Here is a 24315-nt window from a genome sequence, read left to right on the forward strand (position 1 = left end):
TTTTAAAACAAAATTTTTTTTTTTTAAATGAAACATCAGGACATGAAACTCCAAACCCACTGAAATATTGAGTTATGCAATAATGCTGTAATGTCTCTGCTTCTTCCAAATAAGCATTGGATGAAATGGGCACAGTCCTGGAGTGCTCTGAGCCTGTGACAAAGCCTCGCTCTACACCTTTAGCTCCCTGGGCACCATGGATGAAGGCAACATGAAGCTGAAGCCATGGAGGGCACTGGCAGAGGAAGGCTGCAGCGCTCAGCACAGAGGCACTGAGACCTCAGGCAAAGTAGAACCATCCTGCACAAAGCAGAATTAGCCAAGACCTTGCCTTGAAAAGCAGGCTGCCAGCTAAAAAAGAGTTAAAGAGTATGAATTTTCATTCAGAGCAAATGATGTTCTTGGAATATATGAAACATCTATTACCAGACATCGATTTCTACCATATGGCAAATGCATTACTTTCTCTTCTAAATACACTTGCAGCTACAGGCTCACACCTCGCTGTCAGCTATTACACTGTGACAGAGAAGTCCGCTTTGATGAAACGCATCGGTCTGGCAAGCTGAGGGTGTTCAGACGGCGGTACGAATGCGGGGACTCGCTGTTCTCATCCAGTCCCTGTCTCTGAATTACACCACGCAGCCTGCAGTGCATCCGTGACGAGGGAATGTCTTCAGCCAAAGTGTCGCTGTGATTAAGCAAGCTAATTCAACTCAGATAAGTTCTTCAAATCATTTCTAAAGCTCCAAGCAGGCTTTCAACGAGGATTTGTTTTGGCAGGTCTCAGTCTTTTCTATCTCATCATCATATGCTGCAATGGAAAAGAAAGATTTCAGGGCTCTCTTTCCTGGCTGTTAAAACAGGAGGGAGGCCTCTCAAATTCATTTGCAGTTCACAGGTTGGAAACATCTGATCTGAGCGGCTCAGTTGGTTTACATTTCTTATTCTCAGCAAGAAATGCATCAGGAAAACTGCCCTGCAATATTTTCAGTGTAGCTGGAAGCAAGGTCTGCTGGATTTCACTTCTTAAGGTACTTCCAGCTTAACCCCTCTGAATGGATAACATTCAGAAGAGCAGAAGAGAAGCAGAGCACAAGTCACAGAAATTCTGGACAGCACAGATCAAGCTTCAAACAGGTGTTTTTTTTCTAAGCAAAAAAATATGACATCCAAATGTGTCTCCTAGTGACTCAATTTGGCCCAACTACACAGAAAAATCTTGTCTGTTTTTCTCTGGCTCGTGCCTCTAAACCTGCTAAGTACCTTTCCCTTGTTATTGCCATCAGCCTTGCCTAGGACTTACACTGCGATCAGATTCAGAGTTTTGATGTGACCTTCTAAAGTTTAATCTCCTTCCTCCCTGACAGCACAATCATAATTATTGATATTAGCTGACATGCACTTGCTGATTAAATCTAAAATAAATACTAATTGCCAATGCATCATTAAAAAGCAAAGACAGTATCTGACTCCAGGTCAAGTGTGGGCAAAGATCCAGTCACAATTAAAGAGAAAGCCTGCCTTGGCAATGAATTTGGTGGGGCTAGCACCTTGCAGGTTGTTCAGGGAGATTTCAGGAATCTCTGTGATGGCAAAAGTCTAAAAGCGTCTATCCTTGTGGGGCAACACACCAAACATGTGCACTTTTAGTGCAGCACAGCTGGGTGAGCTGCCTAAGGCCAGGACAACATGAAACAAGTCCCCTGCTGTTCAGTTCAACCCCGTTCCCCATCTCTGGTACTGATACCCAGCCTATAAAGACAATATTCACCCTAAGGGGCCTGCCTCTGCACCAGTGTGGGCACAGGATGAAAGCTACATGCATAGTTTCATGATGCTTTCTGGACCTGTTTGCCCACCACAAGTTGTACTGCGTCCCAGCGTCCCGACGTAAACGTCGAACGGGCTCAATCAGGAACAAAAAAAATCCTAGCGGCCCTAACAGCTTGCATCTGTGTTTGGCTCTTTTTTTTTTGTTTTCTGAAGCTTTTTCTTGTCTTTTAGTAAGGAGTTCAGGCCCGTATCTCTCTCACCCCAAAGCTGATCCAGCCACTTACGGGATTCTCAGTGAGATCATTTAGGAAATATTTCCAGTTGGAGGTCTTTGCTTGGGGATTTTTTATTTATTTTGTCCTGTGCTTGGCATCAGTTACAGGTGCTTTTCCTATTTTGGATGGAAATGATATTAAGCAGTATTCCTAAAGGTCCTTTTGGCTTTTTTTTTTTTTTTTAATTTGCCAAAAAAGCTTTTGAAGGAACATCCTCCCCTGGCCCCCAGTCTGACAGGATTCCCTGACCTGCATAACGCTGTCCAGATTGAAGCATGAGAAACATTTCGAAAATGAACTATGCTGAAGTCTGGGAGTTATTAGCTGCCAAGAAATCCCAAAAGCTTTTAAACCTTGTTTGCAGCTGCAGAGGAGGAAACCTAGGTGCTATTCTTAGAGGAATTGAACAGGAACTGTAAATTCAAGGCAACTCGCTGCTAAAATACAAAGGTAAAGAATTAAAACAGACTTCAGAAAAGAGCAACCCAAGCCATAATGATGCCAAAGTGACTGATTGAAAAGGAAGTTAAAAAAAAAAAAAATCAGTATACCTAGCTGGGATATAAAATTCAGAGTGAGGCAAAGCAGCACTTTCACTGAAATCCTGTGTCCTTTGCGGAGGGCTGCAGATCTGGGAGAGGAGGCTGGAGAGCCTGCAAAGGTGAGAGATTTGTGCTACACTCCTGGCACAAAGAGGCAAAGACCAGACTCATACAGCCAGCCCATAAACATCTACGTGAAGGAACAAAACATTTCTCCAGGCCCACTGCAGCCTCACAAAATCAGGTCCTGTCCAGTTGCCTTATGTTCAAGCCCTTCAAGAGAAGCATCCTGAAGGAACTCGTCGCTTGCCACCATCTCCTCCAAGGACTCCAGAAAGGCAAGCTAGACTCTCAAGGCAGGAGAATACTTTTGCACACCTGGCTTATACTACTTTAAGGAAAATTACTCTCAGGAGCTAATTAAAATGCATGATTTCCCCCCTCTAGCTGTATAGATTAATCTATTTCATTTTCAAAAATTTCTTTTTTTTTTTTTTTTTTCCCATCACTTCAAGTATTCAGAAGAGATTACATTATTACAATCACAACTTGGCCTCGGTCCCAGAGTACAGAGATGAAGAGAAAAAAGGCTTTTGTTGAGTGCACACACACACACACACATTCACTCACATGCGCACACACGCAAGCACCAAGCACTCAGCATAAGAGGTCGCTGCTATAGGGTACGTGAGAGCACGTTAATCAACTAATAGCTGGGGGGGGAGGACTCAATTCTTATGACAGAAGCCATGGAAGTGAAAGATTTCTAGTGGACCATAAAGTCAATACAACATAAAAAAAAAATAAAAAAATAAAAGAATGGGGAACAGGACGGAAAACTGTGAGTCAATTTTACATAAATATATATATATGTATATATACATATAAATATATATATATTTTAAGCAGGAAAAAGCATATGTCTTGGTCTCTCAGAAGCAATGGAACAGAAGGAATGATTTTTACCAGGGTTCAGTGGTTGCTGCTGGGCACTGCAGGGATGAACTTGATGGCAAGGTTGCATCCAGGTGAAAGCAAGGCCTCTCAGGCAGCCAGATCCTTCTGGCTCGATCCACAGCTAAAAGAGGTTAAACAGCTACTAATAAATCAGTGCAGAGCAGTCCTAATGCAATGAGAGAGTTGCAAGGGGGGAAAAAAATGAGAAAAACGACATCTTATGTTAAGATGCTTTATTAGAGTGCAGCTATTCAAACTTCCCCTGGAAGGAACTAATCCCTTGAGGTAAAGGGACCAGATTTTCTGTCAGTTATGCCAAAGTGCTTTCTTCAAAATTAATGCAAGGGCTGGGAAGCTCACACAGTTAAACGAGAGCAGAACCGCTGTCCCTGCAGGATTCCTCCTCCTATTGCCGGCCTCCCTCTCTGCTGCAGATGTTTGGGGAGGGGAGGAGGCCGAGGCTGCGCTTCCACATCTATTAATATCACATCTGTACTCCCAGATTTCGTGGCAGGACGAATTTGATCTGGATCAAGCACAAAGGCATTTTTGTTAAATTAGCCCGAACACATGATGTGATGTGCTCCAGTTGTAAGCTGGTGGCCCATCTTCTGTCAGGCTGAAGATGATGGACAGGACTGGACACTGCATAGAGGCTGCCAGGATAAAGTTACGTCTCCAAAATACTCGAGTGTATTTGAAGCAGCCTGGCGGTTATACTGGGTCAGGACTTTGTAAGGCAAGGACCATGCCCTTTCTTTGGGCACCTTAAATCCAGATGCAGAAGCTCATGGAATGAAGGCCACAAAAGCAGACTCTTAAAGCCTAAATCTGCACATGCAAAACAGTCACCATTCTCAAAAAGCCCCTACTCACAAGAAAAACAGACAAGCTGAGGATTAGATCCAAGTCTCTTCCTCTTTCTTGCTGAATCAGGGGTCCCCGGTCGGCAGCGCTGCTAGCGCCCAAGACCTCCATGTGCCCTGGCAGCGCAGCTCCCAGCGAGTCTACTGCTGAGGGGTCTTCCGAGGGGGGGCAGCAGCTCCGAGCACCAGCACTAATGACCAAAAAATTTCATTTCTGTATTTCATCGGAAGGATTTGGGTTTTTAAATTATATATTTAGTGAAAACACAAATAATTCATGAGTGTTTTCAAATACATGAATAATTCAAGCTGGAACAGAAATAGCTAAATCATCAGGGCCATCATCCTCATAGAGGCATATAGCATAGGTTATTTCAAGTACATTTCACTGCAGGCTGGCACGTGCACATATTCTCTAATAAGCAGCTGCACCGGTGTCTTTTAGCCTCCACAAAACCCAGCTAGTCACAATATCCCAAACTGAGGACGCCTGCGATACATCTGAGCCCTAGCTGAGCTCTGGGTTTAAGAGCAAGGACAGAACCAGTTTGAAATCCTATTTTATGGCTCCCCTAACCACATCTGAACCATGTGGTACGTGTGTGGCATTTAGGAACAAATTATCTGAACACCATACAACTGTTCGCTAATAGCCGACTCCAAACTCTAGCAACCAGCATTCCTGCATGCATATTTGTGGCCGGCATTGTGTAGACTTTGAGGCATGTATATTTGTTAATTTGAAGTCTGTGTATTTTGTGGGCAGCGAGGGTGTAACACTGAAACCATAACTTCATTGTGAAAAAGTTTGCACTTCATACATATATATTATGGAAATTTGGAATGAGCTGGATGGTCAGACACATTAGGAGGAGTTCTCAGAACAAAAGCTCACATTTTTAAGTAACTTTTAATGACAGTTTCCATTATCTTCACATCAACATTTTTCTTTCTTTTTTTTTTTTTTTTTTTTTTTTTTAGTACTATTCCTCTTATTTTGTTTTCAAAGTTTACTTTTAATTTCCAGTTACATTTACGTTAAAGACTGCATTTTACATTTCACTTATCCCATTCCATCCAACAGCATCCCTTAAGGCCACTCTACATCTACTAATATAAACTGAAAACGTATGGCTATTTTGTCAGGTAATCAGGGACACATTCAGCCTCCTGAAAGAGCAGTGGTTTATCATTTAGGTTTGAAGCATAAAATGTTTGGAGGAAAAAAAAAAAAAAAAAAAAAAAAAGGCCCTCCTTTGACATCCCATTTCTTGCTATTTTAGTGCACAACGCCAAAACTGTATTCCAGTACATGCATCACCCTGCCTCCAGCCTCCCCCTTGTTCTGGCCTTCACACCACGCCTGGTCAGCCTCATGCCAGGACAAAATTTAAAACTCAGACCCAGAGAACTGCAAATTCAGCATCACCAAAAAAGCCTGTAGCTGTTGTCACCTTAAGCTCTGCAAACACTGACGGAGAGGAAACCCAGCCAAATCTCACAATGAGCTTCATGCAGGAACATGGCTTTTGTTCATCCAGAGAGCTCAGCCAGGCCCAGAAAACTGCTAGCCTCCACACAGCGCAAAAAGACAAAGGAGAAAGTCTCAGCCCAGAAAAATGGAGTTAAGCATTCCTGTCTGTGAGCATTTCCATTAAGGACATTATACTGCTTACTGAACTCTCAGCATGTCATCTTTGGGATACCCTTGTCCCGCCGGGGACACAATCCCTCCATGCTCCTGGTAGGAGGTGACATTGGTGCTTCTGAGATGGCAACATCCTCCCACCACCCTCTTGAGAGCCCTGAATGATCAGCATGGGGAATATCTAACTTTAAGGAAAAAAATAATTAGGTAAATCGCTGTCCCATGTACCACACTGCAGAAGAAGGCTTTCTGGGGTGGATTAAATGGCTATTTTCTGGCCAGAGATGACACAGGGAAAGGCAAAAAAATATCAGAGAAAAATATCAGATATAAGTGTAATGTTACATTAAAAGGAAATTAAGGAGTTACGGTATTGACTTATACAGTTATATCTGATGACATTTTACATTCCCTGCTTATTAGCCCAGCTGTGTCTCAGGTTTGGAAAAACTTGGATACAGAACAACCAACAAAAAAAATCTGCATGGCAAACGGCTAACACTGGGTGTGCTGGAGCCATGTCTTCCCTGACGCTCTGATCTTGGGAAATATAATGGCTCATTCATTCTCTCCTTTTTTTTTTTTTTTTTTTTTTTTCTTCCCTTCAGTTTTGTAGGAATTCTCCCATTGTAACAAGCCTTTGACCTAACCTCCATTTCTTCTAATACAGCCTGACATCTTCCCATCATATGTTAACAGTGTGTGACTTCAGTGAAAGGCAAACCAGCGATGGTGCTTGGAGGCCTAAAGAAAAGCAACGTGGAGGAAGAAAGAAAGAGGAACCTCGACCTCGCTGGTCCTTCCCAGCAATCTGTTGCTCCAGCAACTGAAAATCAAACAATGATGTCAAGACGACGCAGCCAGCCACTCTAAACCCCGCATCCAGTTGCTAGAGCAACTAGTTTTTAAAGTAAGTGATGCAGAGAGTTTATTTCTCGGTAGTTAAAAAAAAATAATAAATTTAAAAAATAAACAAATGAAGGAGTAAATCAAGGCAGACGATGTGTACCTTGGGCTGGGGGCTGATGGGGGGGGCCTGTGCCGCAGCGTCTGCCGAAGGGTTGGGGCAGAGCAGCCTCCCGGGAGCAAATTGCTCTGCTTTTCCTTTCACCAGAGGAAATGCCAGAGAAGCGAGCGCTGCTGCCAGATGCCACATGGCCACCAAATGTTCCCCACCGGCTCAGCAGCACGGGGAGGGCTGCCCATCTCGCTTTCATCCCTGCTGCCCTCTGCCCCCCCAGCTGTCGCTGCCCGGCAGCCCCATCTGTCCCGCGGCCGTGGTTGTGCTGGGCAGCTTCCAGGCTTCAAATGAGGAGGACAGGTGCTGGGGCCACCCCAGTGCAGAAAGCCTCTCACAGCTCCTGCTGCCCTCCAGGCTTCTCCCCAGCCTCCTGGAGAGAGCTTTCTTGTCTGGAACCTCGCTTCCTGGCTTCCAGAGAGCTGAAACCTATGGCAAGAAGGCACAGCTTTGGGATTTCACCCCTAAAACTCCCCCAGCACTCTGCTTCAGCTCTGACAGAAGATGGAAGGTAAGGGACAACCTTCATCCATGTTCCCTGCGTGGGGTGACCTCGCTGAGCTCAGCCACGCCGCTGACCTCCTAAGGAGATGCTTCTCCCCGCGCGCCTACGGGGAGCGACGTGATTAACTCTTCCACTGATTCATCCTTATCCATTTATCTAATAGAAACCATTTCGTACTCCATTAGGCCCTTGCCCTCACTGAGTAATCCCCGGTTGTATCATGCCTTGGAATTAGTCTGTAAGGTCCTCAGGGCAGGGATCATGCCTTGGAAGGTGCCTCGCAGACTTTAGGCCACTGCTAAATTAATAAGAACGTAATAAAAGTATTAGAGAGCGCTACCGAGGGAGGTATTGTTATGCCCCAGAGGCAGCATATCTGGTTAACAACCCTGAAAAGAAATGCCAACAACATTAGCCTCTGCCCCTACATCCCTCTGCCTAATGTAAAATTAAATAGCTACAAATTACCTATCTATTTTTCTATCTGCCTAGGCAATTAGCCCATGCTCATTACTGGACATATGGGGATACATCCAAGCGCTCATCAAGACGGGAGGCACAGCACGCAACGTGGCACAAGTGGGTTCTCCCAGGCCTTCAAGCTCCATTATAAAACATAGCATTAAACCCACAATACATTGGACCATTAGCGGAGGTCAGGAAAACCCTGCCTCATCCTAGGGAAGGGGGAAAACCTGCAAAATCTGGCACGAAAAGTGTCCAAACAACAAACCAAGAGCCAACGGTGGCAAACAGGCTGTGAGAGCCCTCTCAAAGTGCACAGAGTATGAAGACAAGCAGCCAGGGATGTTTATTCATATGGGAAAGGCGAACACCAAACTACAGGCAAATACGGCTCAGTGCATTTATTTGCAATTAAAGCACATGCATACATCTCCATGAAGATGAGGTGCACCCTACTGACTAGCGAGCCCGCTGCCAACAGTGCCTCGTCAAGGATAAATCCACAGAACTGCAGCAATGGGATAATGGAGCATCAAGAGAAATATTCCCTGGGAACACCCAGCCAGAGGCTGCCCGGTCAGCAGCAGGGAACAGGACCCCCTGGATGCCCCGGCGGGGATGATGGCTGCTTCGGGCAGTGCAGCAGCAGCCCCACACGCCATGGCTCCATTAAGCAAAGACTGCTGTCGCAAATGCACTTTAATCCAGTTAAGTTCAAGCCCTCCGTTTTTACAGTTTGACAGTAATGCTATATTTTTATTCAGCGCAGGATCAGAGGTCTGACGAAACCTCGTGTTGCCAACATAAAAGTGGAAGGAGCTTTAGCTAATCCCAATGAAAACCAAGTCCACTTCTTTCTCCCCACACCCCTCCTGTAAAGAAATAAAGTGCAAACCCCACGTTTGACTCTTGGAAAGGAAAATTCCCTGCTGTCCTCAGATGGTTAAAACATGCAACTTTAGCAGGCTGCATAAGGAATAGTAATTACATACCCTTCACCTCTTGCCAGCTTGGGTTTTTTTGGTGTTGGTTTTTTCTTTTTTTTTTTTTTTTTTTTTGTTGTTGTTGTTGTTGTGAGGTTTTGTTCTAAGTCTTTCAACTGTTCAACTGTTCTTTTTTTTTTTTTTTTTTCCCAGTTATGTTTCTGAGGGAGCAGATCTCACCCTCCATGGGAAAGGGTGGGTTGGGGAGCATAAAAACGAGAGAAGAGAGTTCACAGCCTGCATCCATGTCATTAAAAAGAGAGAGAGAGAGAAGGAAAGCCCAGGGCTGCAGTAGGGTTAGCCTGGCCATAGTAAAGGAGCAGGTGTTGTACTGAGTTAATTTGTCTGGGAGGAGACCTGAGCAAATCCCAGCAGCCCCACTGAGCAGAAAAGCTTTGCTTGCTGACACAAAGCCCTCCCTGCTGCAGCATCGCTCTTGCTGTCTTCCCTTCCCTCCTCCTCAGCTTCTCCTAATTGCAGGGCTAACATCCCCTGACAAGTGCCCCCCAGCAGCCCTATCTCCCACCCTCCCTGCCCCAGCCCTAAATATTACAACCTTCAGAGCAGCCTTGCTGCACCAAGAGCAATGTTGTTGGCCGTTATGGCATTGCTGCGATGCCTGGTGCAGGGAGCAGAGCAAATGGGGCTCAAAGATTCCCCCTTTTGAGGCTGCAAACCCAGGAGCCACATCAAAGCCAGCTGCGTATCTGATGCTTGCTGTGAGTGATGGTGTCAGGGAGGGTCCTCTCTGCCTGCCTGCCATGCCATGAATACGTGCACTGCCGGCACAGCCCCCAGCCTTGCCACAGGCTGAGCGTCAATTATGAGGCAGGTCTGGGGAGCAGCAAGCCAAGGCAAGTGAAGGTGGGAAGCGAGGTTATTTATAAAGTTATTAACATAAGGAGCTGGTCCTCATGGGGCAGAAGAGAAACAGTCTGATATCGTCTTCTGTTCACAATGAGAAGAGGTCCAGGCTCAACAAGAATAGTCCCAGCAATTCTCACTCCCAAATACATGCCCATAGAGCAGCACTTCCCCAGGGCTTTTACACACAAATCACTGCTTCCACCTGGACAGCAGCACCTCCTCTTGCTGCTGGTGATTTACACAAAGCACACAGAGCCCAACGTGGCAGCAGGACTGAAGCCAGCACCTCCAGAAGCTGATTTTCCCAATGGTGTGGAGAAGTGCTAAGGCTTCTCCACTACTCATACCATAGCAAGGCAGATTCATTGGAAGAAGATGATGTGTTCTGGGTTGCTCAAACCCCAGCTGCACCCACCCAGGTGTCAGCCAAACCACAGCGAGCTGTGGCCACCACCAGCCACATGGAGGGTGCATAGGAGGGGACAAGGCGGAGGTAAGAAGGGTGTTCCTGGTCCATCCTCAGCTGCACCAAGCCCTTCACACTAAGTGGTTTATAAAGGCACTTTGGGGAGGGACAGAAGGTGCCCATCAGACAAGAGTTACAAGAATTATACAGACCCAAATCGGTTTCTGTAGGAGTGATGGCTTCTGCTGTGCACTTAGGAGGCAAAGGAAGATTACAGGGCACCATCAAGCAGCGAGGGGAACTCCGTTCAAAATGTGCCCAGAGATTTCACTTCACGGCAGAGCTGAAACAAAAGGCACCCTTTTAAGACACAGTGAAAGGAAAAGAGCATTGCAGAGGAGAGGGAGGAGCTGTGGGGATGGATGAGAGCAGCTGGAGAGGAATTCCAGGGGGATGTATAGACAGGCAGTCGCAAAGTCTGTTAATTATTTAAAAAATAAACGAACACAGAAGAGGATGTCCTGGTGAGGAGGGGGAGGCAGGACATTGGAGGGCCCATCAATTATACACAAACCAGCAAAGGGACACGGCAAATAAGGGTTCAGTGGGCACCCTTGGGGCTCAGGCGATGTCACCAGAAGCTGGCTCTGTCCCACCCCCATGTCACAGCACAGTGCCTTTGTGTCCCCTCCTTACCCCTGCTTTGTGTTGTGCAGCTGGTGCCTGAATCCACGAGGGGAAGCAAAGTGCCAAGCACGGCTCTGTGGCTATGGCTGGTGCTGCTAATTGCATTGCAACCCCTTTTTCACCTGGCACTGCTGCTGCACGCAGAGAACCAGTCAGCTTGGGAGCCTCTCTGCTCGTTTTTGGGATGGGCTGGGTGTTAGGCAGAAGTCGACTGCATCCAGGTTACTGCTTCTAGACCAAGGGAAGCAAAAAATACACAAGGCAGAAGACTTTTCATGATCTGTCTTCCTGACCTGAGCTTGAACTGCCATGAAGCAGTATCTCCAGAGCTGCAGATCCCCAGAGATTTCGATAGGATCACGCCGCACACAACGCTGCTGAGAACTATGCGACGTGGTCACCTACACTGACCCACAGAAATAATAGTCCAGGACCGTACCCTCCTCACTTTGTGGTGTGCTAGCACTTGTCAAATGCACTTTCTGCACATGAGGTGGTATCAAGGCACTTAACACACAATGAGCACAAGAATAAATGGGATTCAATCAAAAGGCAAATTTCAGCTTGCTGAGCTCTCTGAAAGTGACAATAAAATACATCTCTCCCAGGAAAAAGAGCTGAATACCCTGCAAATCTCGCCTTTCCCTGGCGCAAGAGTCAGATGTTTCCTTCTAAGAGCTCCATTAACAGACAACGATAAAAATAAAAAAATTAATAGCAAACGTATTTCTTCCCATTTTTAATATTTTCTAATAACTTCAGTGTTGAACTGATATCCCAGCATCTTCATTGCAGCACTGCCCAGAAAATTTGCAGCTTAAGAGGGGAAGAACCATGTCAGGGCCAGCAGCAGTGCTCCTGCATCCCACACACATTTCTGTGGCTTTTTGGTAGGATGAGAATATATAAAATATTCACTAGAAACCAAAAGCACTGACTTGCTTTACGTATACCACCAACTAACCATCCAGCAAGAACCATTTTGGCTTACAAATGGGCGAGGCTGGAATTAAAACTGTCATCCCAAAAGCATGGAGACCCGTGGCCCGTTACAAAACCTACACCCACCCAGGCTTTCTTCTCAAGGATGGTCATCCCAATTCCTCCTACTCCTCTACTTTTATATTTGACATGAACTAACATCTTTTATTTGAGTTGAGCTCCTCCTTAAAACACAGAAGCATGCAGCTCGCAAGCAAGAGGGGTCATGTGTGTTTGATAGAAACCACCCATATAACTGAAACCACAATTTTTATGATAAATCGGCAAATGGGCAAACATGCAAAACTGTATCTGCCATAATGATTTATTTAAAATAAACAAATCCAGCTGTGGTGAAATAACGAGTTCTCTGCAAACACACACACATATTCTGGCTATTTCATTACAAACATATTAAATCTAGTCCCTCAACTCCAGCTCTTGATGATAATTAAATACACATAAATGTACTGCAGTGAATTTGCTCCTGGTAATTTGCATAGCAGAAAATAATTATTCTGGCAATTAGATATGGTGCAACACACTTTGTCTTTATGTGCACCACAAATTTCTTCTGATGGTTTTGCATCACCCTTTAAGAGTTTAATTAATTGAGGCCCCCTTCCTATTAACAGCGTGATACAGTGGGTTCATGGTGGCTTGGCCTCCTGTCATTAGAGCTTTGCTTCATTTACATGTTTGGGACAACTTTCAACACTGCTGCTAGGGCTGGTGCTGCAAACCTCTTACTGCCTGTAAAGAGCCAGCTCGTTGCTGGAAGCAGAGTTTTCCATTTGTTATTTATTATTTTGGTCATTTGTCCAGTTGTGCTGGTCTTGTTCAGTCATTACCCAAAGAGTGCCAGGGCATCCTTCAGATCAAAGAAACAAATCTGCTTGCTCCCCTCCTCTGCAGTCTGTTTGTCCTGTCGTGCACAGGGACGATGCATCTCTGACCAAGGAGCAGAGACTCAGACCTGCATCATTTAGGAGACATGCCTCATCCCAGCCTCAGCTTTTTAGTCCCCAGGTTTAGAAGGCAGTCCCCAGACATCAGCAGGAATGAAGGGGAGGATCAAACAGATGAGGAGCATCAAGGAAAGCAAAGCTACTGAACAGATTTGCAGGGCTGGTGTTTGTACAGCCAGCAAGCCCGGCCTTTTCTTCTCTAAAGGCATTTCTCTTTGAACGTTGGTTGTAAAAGCCTGAGAGAAAGCCTTCTCTCCCTCTTGAGGCTGCTTCCTGAGCTACAGCTGCAGCCTCCCCTGCACTTCAGCCCCCAGCCTGTGCTGAAGGGCACGAGACGCCTCGGGTTGCTTCCAGCACCCCTGATCTCAGAAGGGTCTCATTGCTCCAGCCTTTAAAGATGGGAGGGAGGCATGTGAGAGAAATAGGGATTAATTAAATCAAGAATTGTAGTAAATTTTTGAGTGCTGATTTGTTGGAGAACCACACATGGTAATAAAGGAACAGGGCAGCAGCTCTTCAGAGAGCCCAGAGAAACAGAGACAAAATGGACAGCAAGAAATGTTTAAGCAGTGAGACCATCACCAAGGGGAGCTTCTTCCCCTGCCCTCCTCTCCTGGTCCCACTTTCTTACAGCCTCAGAGCCACCCCAAGAGCATTGCCCCCTTTCCAGCCCCATTGCCCTGTCCTGCTCCATTTCACGGGCTTGGCAGTGACCCCCAGCACTCATCCAAAGCCGTTTATACACCCCACACACACCTCCTTTTTTGTTGTCTTTCACCCTCTGATTTTAATTGCAATTTCATGCATTTCCACAGCAAGTGAGGAAAAAAAGATGGCACAGAAATGAGGGTAAGATGGGCAGAGGAAAGCCATGTTTAATTCTTCCCTCTGTCACTGACTTCTCCTATAATCTTGGGAAAGCTACTTCACCTCCGTCCACCACTGCCTTCTTCAAAATATTGCCCAGAGAAATTTGTTGGGACAAATTGGACAGCTCACCCTCCAGACCCGCTGCAGCCCCACTACGAGTAGCCCTGAGCCCACCTGAAGGTCAGGCAGGGCAGGACAGGGGGACATGGCCACCCAACGCTCCCCCAGCACTGAGACCCACTGCTGGGCTGTGAAAAAGAAGGGGGAAAAACGCGACAAAAGGCAAGAATAAAAAGACTTCCAACCCAGAGCATGGTTGGGAAGAGCGCACCCCTTTTTCTCAGGGTTACTCTTTTCTCTTTCTCTCTTTTTGGCCTGGCTCACGGCTGCCTGCAGCTCCCTCCGCTCGTTGCCTAGCACGGGCAGCATTCATGGCAAGCTGAGGTACACCATGGATGCTCCCTGGAAGCAGCTTGCTATTTCCTACCCAGATGTCCTTTATTTCAGTCAGTGTCACTGCTTGGAGAGGGACAAAAGCTCTTTATTTCCATGGCACTCATCTTCAGCTAGTCTAGCGACAGCCTTGCCTTACCTTCAGCTACACTGTGCCCTAGACGAGTATGGTGCAGAGAATAATTCAAAACAAATCAAGAAGGCTAAACTTGTTAATCCTTCCATTCTGCAGGGCCGAGGGGTTATTTTACAAAGCACAAATGCTCAGGCCGCACAGTTCTGCTCAAGTGCCCTGTAACAGTCAAGAACAGCTGAAGCAATTAGCAATGCCCCATCTCCTCCAAAAGGCATAAACTCCAGGGAAGGAATCAATAGGAAAACTTTACAATACAGAGCCCTTAGCTCAAGACACATTTTAGGGATAAAGCTTTTAAAAGACAGGGGATAAGATGCTAGACTAAGACTTAGGAAAGGGCTGAACCCTATCCTTGTGAATTTGGCCCTGCTAGAGAGCCTCAGGTTCCCATCTGAGATGTAAGATAACGATATTTGTTTCCTTCATGAAGTCATTTGGAACCCACTGACAGAGCAGGCTACATAAGCAGTGTACCTCTGAGTTACTTACACCATCCTATTATTTAACAGAGTAACAGATCAGACATGCCAGAACAGACAGAGAAAAATGCTTCTACAAACTTCTAACCCCAAGCACAGCATACACAGGATTTCTGGCTGGGGGTGAACCATCTCCTCCTGGTTAGATTTTGCAAGGGATTTGTTCATGTTCACTTGTCCAGGCAGAAGGTTCAATTCTAAACTCCTCCAGTCCCGCATCTCCAAAAACTGCGCTTTTTACAAACAGGAAAGATGAAATGCTCTCAAACAATTGCTAACTACATGATCGATGGAGAGTCAGGTCAACCTCTCAAACACACCAACTGCATTTTTTGTTAACAGAACTTGAGTCCAGGTTTCCAAAATATTGTCTGAATAGCAAGGCTTACCCACAGCTTTCAGATTTATGAATTTGCCTTTTATGAATCCGTATTTCACCTGAGATGTTTGTGATTTGTTTATGCCCTTCTTTGTCACGCGAGCACCAAACACCTCAGTCAGATAAAGTACAAAGACCAAGACTTAGAAAGATATCCTGATCATAAAAATGATTAATTTTTTACTCTCACAGGCCTTACTTGTTACTTCCACTGAAGTAAATGGGAGATTTGCCATTGCCTTCAATAGGGTGGAGCAGTGCCAGGGACTTTTGTCTGTTAATTCCTTGTGGATCATTTACAGCCTTCCAAGCACCACTGTAAAAATAAACTTCAGATTTTTAAAAAACCACACACACACACAACAAAAAAACAACTGGAGTTAAAATGTGTATAAATACCCAGAGAGAAGCACTGGCATAACATCCCTACAGTATTTTCAGAATAGCTCATTATTTACTCATTAAATCAGTAAACGACAACCCCATTCTTCAGGACCAGCAGCATGTGCATTTGTCTCATCGGGGCAGGAAAAGACCAAATGATCCGTGATCCCAGGTATGGAGTTTGCTCCTGAATATCCACCGAGCCTGAGTAGAAAGAGCTGGGCTCTGAGCAAATAAACACAGAAAAACATGGGCCAAAAACCTCTGCACAGGGTTGCCAAGCATCTCTTCTTCATAACTTCTCTGCTGTTGACCAACGCTAGATGCCTGAACTTGTGATGAAGGGAGAAAAAGCGGGCTACCGGGGACAATGAGCAACATTAAGTTTTGAGGACGCTAAAATAGGGACAAAGTGTGAAAGCTCACCCACCCTCTATTTCTTCCACTTTCAACGTGCTCCTCCTATCTCAAATATTTGAGTGACACAAAAACCAACACTGGGATAGAGTTTGAGCATTTTTGCACCACACTGTTACATATTTTCAGGCAGAACCCTTCTAAAAGTAAATATTTTTTCCCGCAGAAAGCATGTGAAATGTCACACGCTTGCGAACTTCCACAAATCAGCTACTGAGAGAGTCAAAAACTGCAGCCCTGGACGAAACCAAGGGCAATGCTCCTGGGTGAACCTCCACCATCTTGCTGCAGCCATTCTCATGTCAACTGCTTGGGAAAAGAGGGGCTAAGACAAAAGGGGAGCTGAAAGCCCAGCGGCTTGAATCAGAGCTATAAAAGGAACAAAAGTAGCAGCAACAAAACTCTAAGGGCTCCTTTGGCACCCAAGGAGGAAGCTTAAAATACAGCCAGTTTCTCTCCCCGCCTTTTTTCTCCCTATCTTCTTCTAAAAAAAAAAAAAGAAAGAAAAAAGGAAAAAAAAAAAAAAAAGAGGGAAAGAAAGAAAAAAAAAAAAAAAAAGACTACTTTTAGAAACAATCTCTTTCTGTGTAAGCTGTTGCCAGAGTCTGAGAGAATAAGTTTCTGTGCCAGCCCATTCACATGGCCAGGTGAAAAGAAACTCATTCCTTTACAGCCACACAACATCTGCTGAGAAAGTGGGATGGGAAACACCAAAAAGGGAGAAGAGAAGAGCCGAGGCCTCCAGGTTAGAAGGGCAGACCGTTCCCACCAGGGAGCCCCTCTTTCACTTGCAGACAACTGCTGCATTTGACATTTCAATGGGAACTGAGGCAGAGCAGGAGGGAGGGAGGTGGAGGGGGCTGGGAGGGCGCACATAAAGGGAGCCGGGGGAGAAAAGCAAGGGGACAACAATTCTGCACCTCTTTCATTTCTGCTTTCATGTTTTCCCCCGTAATATGACAGTCGGGAGAAAGCGGAGAGTTTCTTTTTAAAATCAGATGGACAGGCAGAGGGTTGGCACTGTTAAAAACTCCGTCGGGATGAATCGATTTTATGGGGCTTACAGGGAAAAAATCTTTTTTTTTTTTTTTTTTTTTTTTTGTCATCCCCTTTTTTGTTTGTGTTTTCAATGAGAAGGAAAAAGGATTTACATAAAATAAACAAAAAGAATGAATAGCAGCAAGCCCTGCCATGGGCACCAACAGTGGATGCTTTTAGAAAAGTTACACGAATATTGCTGCAGTGTTCAGCATTGTCTGAGTGCTCGACACAGACACATTCATCCCGGGGAGGAATTCAACAGTCCCCATCACTTCATACAAGCCCCTGAATGAGAGCTGCATGCTTTTTTAATCTGCTTTATAGAAACTTTCATCCAAACACATCAGATTAGTTTGTAAGGGCTTCAAAGCAGCCCTGGGCTGTAAACGGGTATTATCTCCATTTTACAGAACAGGAAACTGAGGCCCACAGGGAATCACTCAGGCAGCGTCCAGAAATGAATCACTGGCAAAGCCCGGAATAAAACTGGCTCCCAGGAGCACCATGCTCATCTGCAATGAATGCAGAAACGGCCTTGACTAAATGAGAGCCTCTCCATTGGGTTTTATGCCAAGCCCAAATATACAAACCAAAAATAATGCAAACAAGGCCAAAAAAATGAAATAGTGCCTTCATATCTAGCACCACTACGGATATGTTGTCACTGAAGCCCACGTACTGGGAAGCATGAAGGAACCTTCCAGCCTTTGGTGAGAAGATAAGCAAACAGCCAAGGTGGGAAGATTGCAGAAGAGCAGCGCAGGAAGGTTATGGGGTCTCCTTGGAGGGGTGAGGTGCAAATTGGGTTCAACTTCCCCAAATCAAAAAGGGAAATGAGATTTTACATCCTCAGCCACTTCATGTTTGCTTCCTTCCTAATGAGGATTCCCATGAATTCCCACCACGGTCAGCAACGGAGGCAAACAACCAAAGAGAGCCTGCAAAATGAACATTGTGCTCAACATGCAACACGCACTGTGTAGTACTCAGGGGTGCCTTGCTATATGCTTGGGATGAGGGGAGAACCTCCAAAAAAGCCACGAAACCCTGAGTGTCTAAGCTGTAATTCAGAAGTGAGGATTAAAAAGGTTTAAATGTTTTGAGTTCAGCTGGAATCAGTCAAGAAAGACTTCAGCATCACTAACCCTTTTGTGCAATGAAAACTGCCAAACTTTGATCCTTCTTGACTGCTGTGCATGAACACTACTCCCATCCTGTCCCTGCTCCCCTTTACATGTGTGCACACAAACGAGTGGATTCCTGCTAGGAGGACAGTTTGCACCGGGACAGATTTAAGGGTGATCAAAGGAAGCAGCAGCTGCTTCCCAGTAACAGCAGTCAGTGTGTCCAGCATCATGACGAGCAAGTGCAACCTCCTGCACCCCCCCTGCCAAGCCAACCTCACTGTTCTACCCACAGCTCTTCAGGTTTTCTCACCTCCACAACATCTCTGCAGGCTAAAGCAGGAATTCTGCTGTAAAATGATCCAGGAGCATCTATGCAATGTATTCTCTGTATTTGTCACACCATAAACAAGCCTAGTACCAGGTACCAGAGCCCTGGGCAACCCTAAGACTTCTTTGTCATTTCCCATCCCACCTTTTCCTTCCCTCACCACCCCTGTGACACCAAAAGGAAGTTTACCTTTGCTGGAAAGGAGTTTTGTGCATCCTCCAGAACTACAGTGAAATCTTCAGCCCATCTTCTGCAAACTCTTGTTTTTATCCTGGAAGAACAGTCAAGAGCAAGATCTCAGGCTTGATCCAGCACCAAAACAGCAAGCTATCGCAAGAACAGGAAGATTTACTGCTTGCCCATGCTCCCAACGGAAGTGTAGCACGTGTGAACACATGGAGAGGTGAATCCAGATTAGTGCAAGGTGGGCTAGGCTGCGCCCCTCACTGCATCACTGCTCAGGGAGGATGGATTTTCAGCAGAAAGCTGGAGGCACCTCTGAACTCTACAGGTCTATTTTCCATCTGCAAAATGGGAATGAATTACACACATGGGCACTGAAACCCTATGTGGAAGAGAAAGCTGCAAGTGCCAGTAGGCGGTTAAATCCCTTCCCCATACCTGGCTGTCAGGGAGAAGGAAGCAACAGATTTATTTATTTATTTATTTTTAATTTTTACATTTCCTAGCTATAATAAAGTTCCCCTTATTATTTTTGGGCAAGTTAGGGGACTTGTCTGCAGCACAGCTTATCTTCTCCCCACCCTTTAATCCCCAGAAGTGGTTAATTGAGTGCCAACGGGGCAGAGCCATCGAGGTGCTGCGCTCATCCTCCAGGGCAGGTGACAAGGACAAGTCCGTCCCCAGCCAGCCAGAGGTGGCTCCAGCCAGCGCTGAGAGGCTTCACGGTTTCAGCTGTCCCTTTTTATAACACGTACTCAGAAAAAGAGATATCCGTGGGGTAACGGTGAGTAATGTGCTGGCTGCTATCTGCCTTGCTGAAAGGGTGATAAGAGCGAGTCGGTGATAGTCCCGCTTCCCAAATTAGGCAGCCAAATGATCAGGCCTTTGGAAAGACACCACAAAACCCCTCCCTGCCACCACCTCACCACTCACAGATAAGCACCAAGCATTGCTAACAGCCTCAGCATCAGTCCCCGGCCTTTAAAAAGCCATGACTCACAGGAGATTGGTTTAGATCTAACGTGATTTATTTTTTTTCCATCAACAAGTGTGAATCAGCTTCGGATTTTCTCCTCGTTGATGGACTACAAATGGGTTTTAAACCCAAAAATGTGATCAAGAGACAACTTGCTGTTCCTGCAGTAGGATTTCAGTGATTTCTTTTTCCATTTGCAAGAAAGGTACAACTTTTTTTTTTTTTTTTCCAGCCAAGCCATGTGGCAACAACGTGTCTGTCAAAAGAATTCTTCAGGCTAAGTGAGGCATCTTCCACCTCTGCCCTTGGCTCAAGCCAAGTTTTTGAGCTCTAGTTCATACATATTCCACCAAAAATAACTGCCTCCAAGTCACAGTAGTGTCTTAGATGAAAGCAGTGCTGGAAGATGGGTTTGTTTTCATGCTGCCAGCAGCTATGTGCCAGTAACTGCTGGCACAGCAGGCACCCAGGTGGGCGATGGAAACAACCGCACCTGGTCCCATCACTGCTGGTTGTCTCAGGGCACCAGAGCCATGTTCCTGGGATGTTTGGCCCCTGCTTTGAAATCATCCCCAGTGCCTGGGGTAGGGGCTTGGGTGGCACAGGCAAGGTTACAATCTTGGTTGTGCCTGGGCAAGGATCACCCTGCAAACGTCCCTAGGAGAAAACAGAACACCATTAAGAACTTGACGCTGAAACGACTCTTTGGACCCAGTATTTTGCTGCTCTGTGCTCTCATTCTCCCTCAGCAGTTTTATGTGCCCTGGGGATGAAACTGTAGAACCACACCTCCCCAAACCAGAGATGAAAGATCTGGGGCTTAGCACCAGCTGAAGACCGGGGTGACCACAAGGCTAGGATCAGACTTCAGCCAAATCTTCCTGCACATGCAGGAGTGCTTTGCACTGCGTTTCTGGTGTTTTCAAGCTCCTGGAGCAAGGACCATTTTTGTACAGCTTTTTTTTTTTTGTACAGCTTAGCATCATTTATGTCCTGAAAGTTCCCATTTGCCAGGTTAACTCTGGGCAGAACTACACTGTTCTTTGTACTGTGCTATATCTCAGTGCTGACCTAAATTAACCTGAGACCCACAAGCTGCACGTGTTGAATTAGGAGCCTCCTCCACCTACCACTCCCCAGTCACATTCTAAGAAATCAGGAAGAGAAAAAATCAGAACTTTAAATACAAATACAATGAAATCATCCGTAAGACATATGTGGTAACTTACCTGCTCGCTGTCACAATTAGCTTGCCTTTTTTTTTTTTTTTTTTTTAAACTGAATTTAAAGCAGATGAAAGCCCTGAAGGCTAAAGTCTGCTAACTTCACCCCCCACCAGCTCCACAAATAAATCTTGTGGGTTTGGAAATAGCTGCTTCCCCACCTCTAACCACAGGCTTGACAGTCCCCGCCAAGCCTCTCTGTTTCATTACTTTCTGGATCTTTCACACACATGCAAATATGCGTACACATGCACACACACACACACGAAAAGCTGCCCACTTATAAACCTGACAGGTAAAATTATTCCCTCTTTCTGCAGCCCTCCTAATTGCCTCCCCTGGGCTCTCGTGAAGCGCAGACGTCACTGGCTAAACACGAAGTTCACGCGGTGTCACTGCTGTGCCTTTCATTAAGGCAATATCTGTCTCGTAGCCCAGCGTGTGCGTTACTGCTAATTTCACTGTTCGGACCCACAAGTGGTGCGCGACTTTCCAGGCTGACTTTAAATCATTACGCCAACTTCCCACAGATATTTAAAGACAAGTTCTAAAGAAACCGCTTGAAAGATGTTGTGTTTGTTGTTTTTTTTTAAGCCCAGAACTATATTTTTTGCTAACGTGTTTGTCCCAGCATATGTGGGTGCGCTTCCTCTTAACAAGTTGCTCAGAAGTTGGTGGTAATTCAAGGCCTCGTTCAGCCAGTATCATTAAAATTGAGTTACGATATAAGAGTTATTACAAGGTTTTACAATATTTACCATCTTAAATCTCCACTGCTCGAGGCCTGAGAGAGTCTCTGAAAAAAAAAAAAAAAAAAAAAAAAAAATACAGAAGTGAATTTCCAAGTTGAATTTTCCAAAGAGAATTTCCCCATCACAAAAGCAGGATCTCCCACACAAGCTGCCCGTGGTGTTTACACCTCCCGAAATCCAAAGGAGGAAGCATGCCACCTACAAGTAACGGCAGTGATTTTAATTGGATTACGGCATCAGGACATAAATAAGCAACCAAAATAATTAGCGTCGTGGTTCCTTGTTTGCAAATTGGGGCCTGTAACACTTGCTCCAAAGTTCAGGATGTAAACCTGCTCTTCCCAAAGCCCTTTTGAACCCTGTGCCCAGAAGCAATGGGACCTTAAAAATTCTAGAGCCAGACAAAAGAAACTGGGCAAGAATTGGACTTAACCAAAAAAACACTTTAAAATGGAAAAAATAAACAAATCTGACTGCTGCTAGCTGTGGGGCACTCAGAAAATAGCAGTGCCAAAGAAAGTTTTGCTCTGTTAACGTACAGAAAAATAGCATAGTTTTATAACAAAGTGAAATAAATAGAATTAAATTAATGACTGATTTATAACAAAACAAACTGCCTCCAAAGAGCTTGGATTAATTAATAGTAGTGATCAACATAGTAGTTTTCCACTTTCTGAAGCTGTAGGTAGTAAAAACCAAGTATGCAAACCCAGATGCTTAAATCCGGGCTCCTGACTGTAGATTTGCACATTTAAAGTCCTTGTTCTAATTTTTCAAAGGATTTGTAACAGCTCTGAAACTTAGAACACCAGACTGCATTGTTAGTACTCAACCAAGGATTTTTTGAAGCTTGAGATTTGAAAGGCTATGACTAGAAATATTGGAAACAAACCACTAAAATATCATAAAGTACCCACTGACTTCCCTACTGGTATCTTTCAGCAGGTGAATCTGCTGATTACATATTGAACAGGGAGTCAATAATTCCCATTTCTATTTCCACCTCTGTCAATAAAACTGTTCGGGAGCATTTCTTCCAGGAAAGATCACCTTCGTATCCTTCCATACGGGATATCTGTTTGTCAATGTTGGCTTAGGACGGAGATCTCTGTGTTAATCAGAGAGAGGCAGCTGCTCAGCTGCTAAGTGCACGAGCTGGGTGTCAGGGAAGTTATCTCAGCACCCGTTGCCACTGTGGGCAATCCACACAGCTCCTGTGCTCCACAGGCTGGACTCTTTCAGACTATAAAGCCACATTTTGATTGCAACAGCTCGTTCAGGATACAAGCAAGTCTAATAAGACCAGCTGCTACATCTGTAATAGATAGCTATGAAACTATGTTCCTCCTTTGCATAAAATGCGAGACCCTTATCCAAGCCCACAGAAACATTTCTGCCCCCCCGACAAATACCTAACCCCATTCAAAGGTGCAGGTATGCATACATTTATTCCATCTGTGCACTCAAGCTGCAGATTAAATACCATTTTTCTGGGCTTGACAGAAAAGAGACCTGGAGAAAAATGTGAAGAAAAAAACACCAGGCAATGGCTAGGATCTGAAAGCTGCTTCCACCACAGGTGTCCCGTTTCCCCCGAGGGCCACTTTTGGCTGTTTGTCCCCCCTCGCCCCCACCCCAGAACATACAACCTGAAAAGCAGAGGGATGGGTTAATGCACTGAGGGGAACAAGTCACGCTCTCCATCCCTTGCTGCTTTCCTCCTGCTAACAGAGGCAGGCCAGGCACCCCAGCGTGGTGCCCACATCTACCTCAAGGTTCACAAAGCCAGTTTCACACCTTCCTCCTTTCTGCCCCAGCAAGGAGAGCAAGTGTAGAAAAGACTGACAAGGGCAGGGTGGGTGCAAAGACCCCATGCCCAGCCATACAATGCTCACAGTAATGTTTGGAATACCCCAGAGGATAGTTTTCACTGGACAAAATTATGAATGCCAAAGGTAGTAACTTCTTACCCCAAAGATGATGACCAGAGGAGACACCATCAGTCCTACCTGGGTTTATGGGGACTGACATGTTCCCTGTAGAAGAGCCTTAGCCAGCAGGTCGCTCCCTGACCAGGGAGCAGGACCCAGCACGGTCCCTTCAGAGGGACCTCGCTACCGCATCCAGACCCCAGCTGCTCCAGGCACCCCGAGATGCCTGCAAGCACAGTGCTATGGGAACAAGAAGGGGAGGCTGAGGTGAGAACAGGATTTTCAGCCTCAGGTGTTCAGGCACTTCAGGGGAAAAAAATTAAAAAAAACCAACTCCTTGCTTTAAGCATCAGGAGGGTTGGAGAAGGTACGATTTTCACGGAGACAAAAGGGAGAGACGGAGCTAGATCCCACATGTCCATACTTGCTCCTGTCTTGTAAGCACTGGGGGAGCAGAAGCCTTTTGGAACTGGTTCCCATCCCCCAACAGGGGGTTTTCCAGCTCCTTACCTCTACAGTCACACGATGTCCATGCTGTCCCTCAGTGCCCAGCCTACCCGGACAAACCTCTGCCTCATCTCCCTGAGGGGCTCCTTGTGCCAAGGGTTCTGCAGCATATCTTCCCTTCCCTCAGCTCCTCACCCTGCTAAGGAAGAGACAGAGCAGTGCTCTGCTTCAGAAAAACAAAGTTG

The 24315-nt window shown here is 45.6% G+C and overlaps 1 protein-coding gene across 1 annotated transcript; it reads right to left on the bottom strand.

The window, feature by feature from the left end:
* Positions 1-24145, bottom strand: LOC311442498 (uncharacterized protein). Its single transcript, XM_084531784.1, has 7 exons — positions 24134-24145; positions 23137-23204; positions 21699-21736; positions 18748-18829; positions 3560-3671; positions 2603-2704; positions 1-814 (listed from the first exon to the last, which is right to left on the bottom strand). The coding sequence occupies exons 2-7, from the start codon at positions 23176-23178 to the stop codon at positions 741-743; spliced, it is 450 nt and encodes a 149-aa protein (XP_084387910.1). The 5' UTR covers positions 23179-23204; positions 24134-24145; the 3' UTR covers positions 1-740.
* Between the last annotated feature and the right edge of the window lie 170 nt (positions 24146-24315).

Source organism: Aythya ferina (assembly GCF_964211825.1).
Source record: "Aythya ferina genome assembly, chromosome: 11".
NCBI classification, from domain to species: Eukaryota; Metazoa; Chordata; class Aves; order Anseriformes; family Anatidae; genus Aythya; species Aythya ferina.

Coding starts and splice junctions, on each gene's coding strand:
- LOC311442498 (XM_084531784.1), bottom strand. CDS start 23,178: ATGGTATTTAATCTGCAGCTTGAGTGCACAGATGGAATAAAT. Junction 21,737..23,136: donor AGTGCACAGATGGAATAAAT/GTATGCATACCT, acceptor TTTTTTTTTCAG/AGACTCTCTCAGGCCTCGAG. Junction 18,830..21,698: donor AGCAGTGGAGATTTAAGATG/GTAAATATTGTA, acceptor CTGTTCTTCCAG/GATAAAAACAAGAGTTTGCA.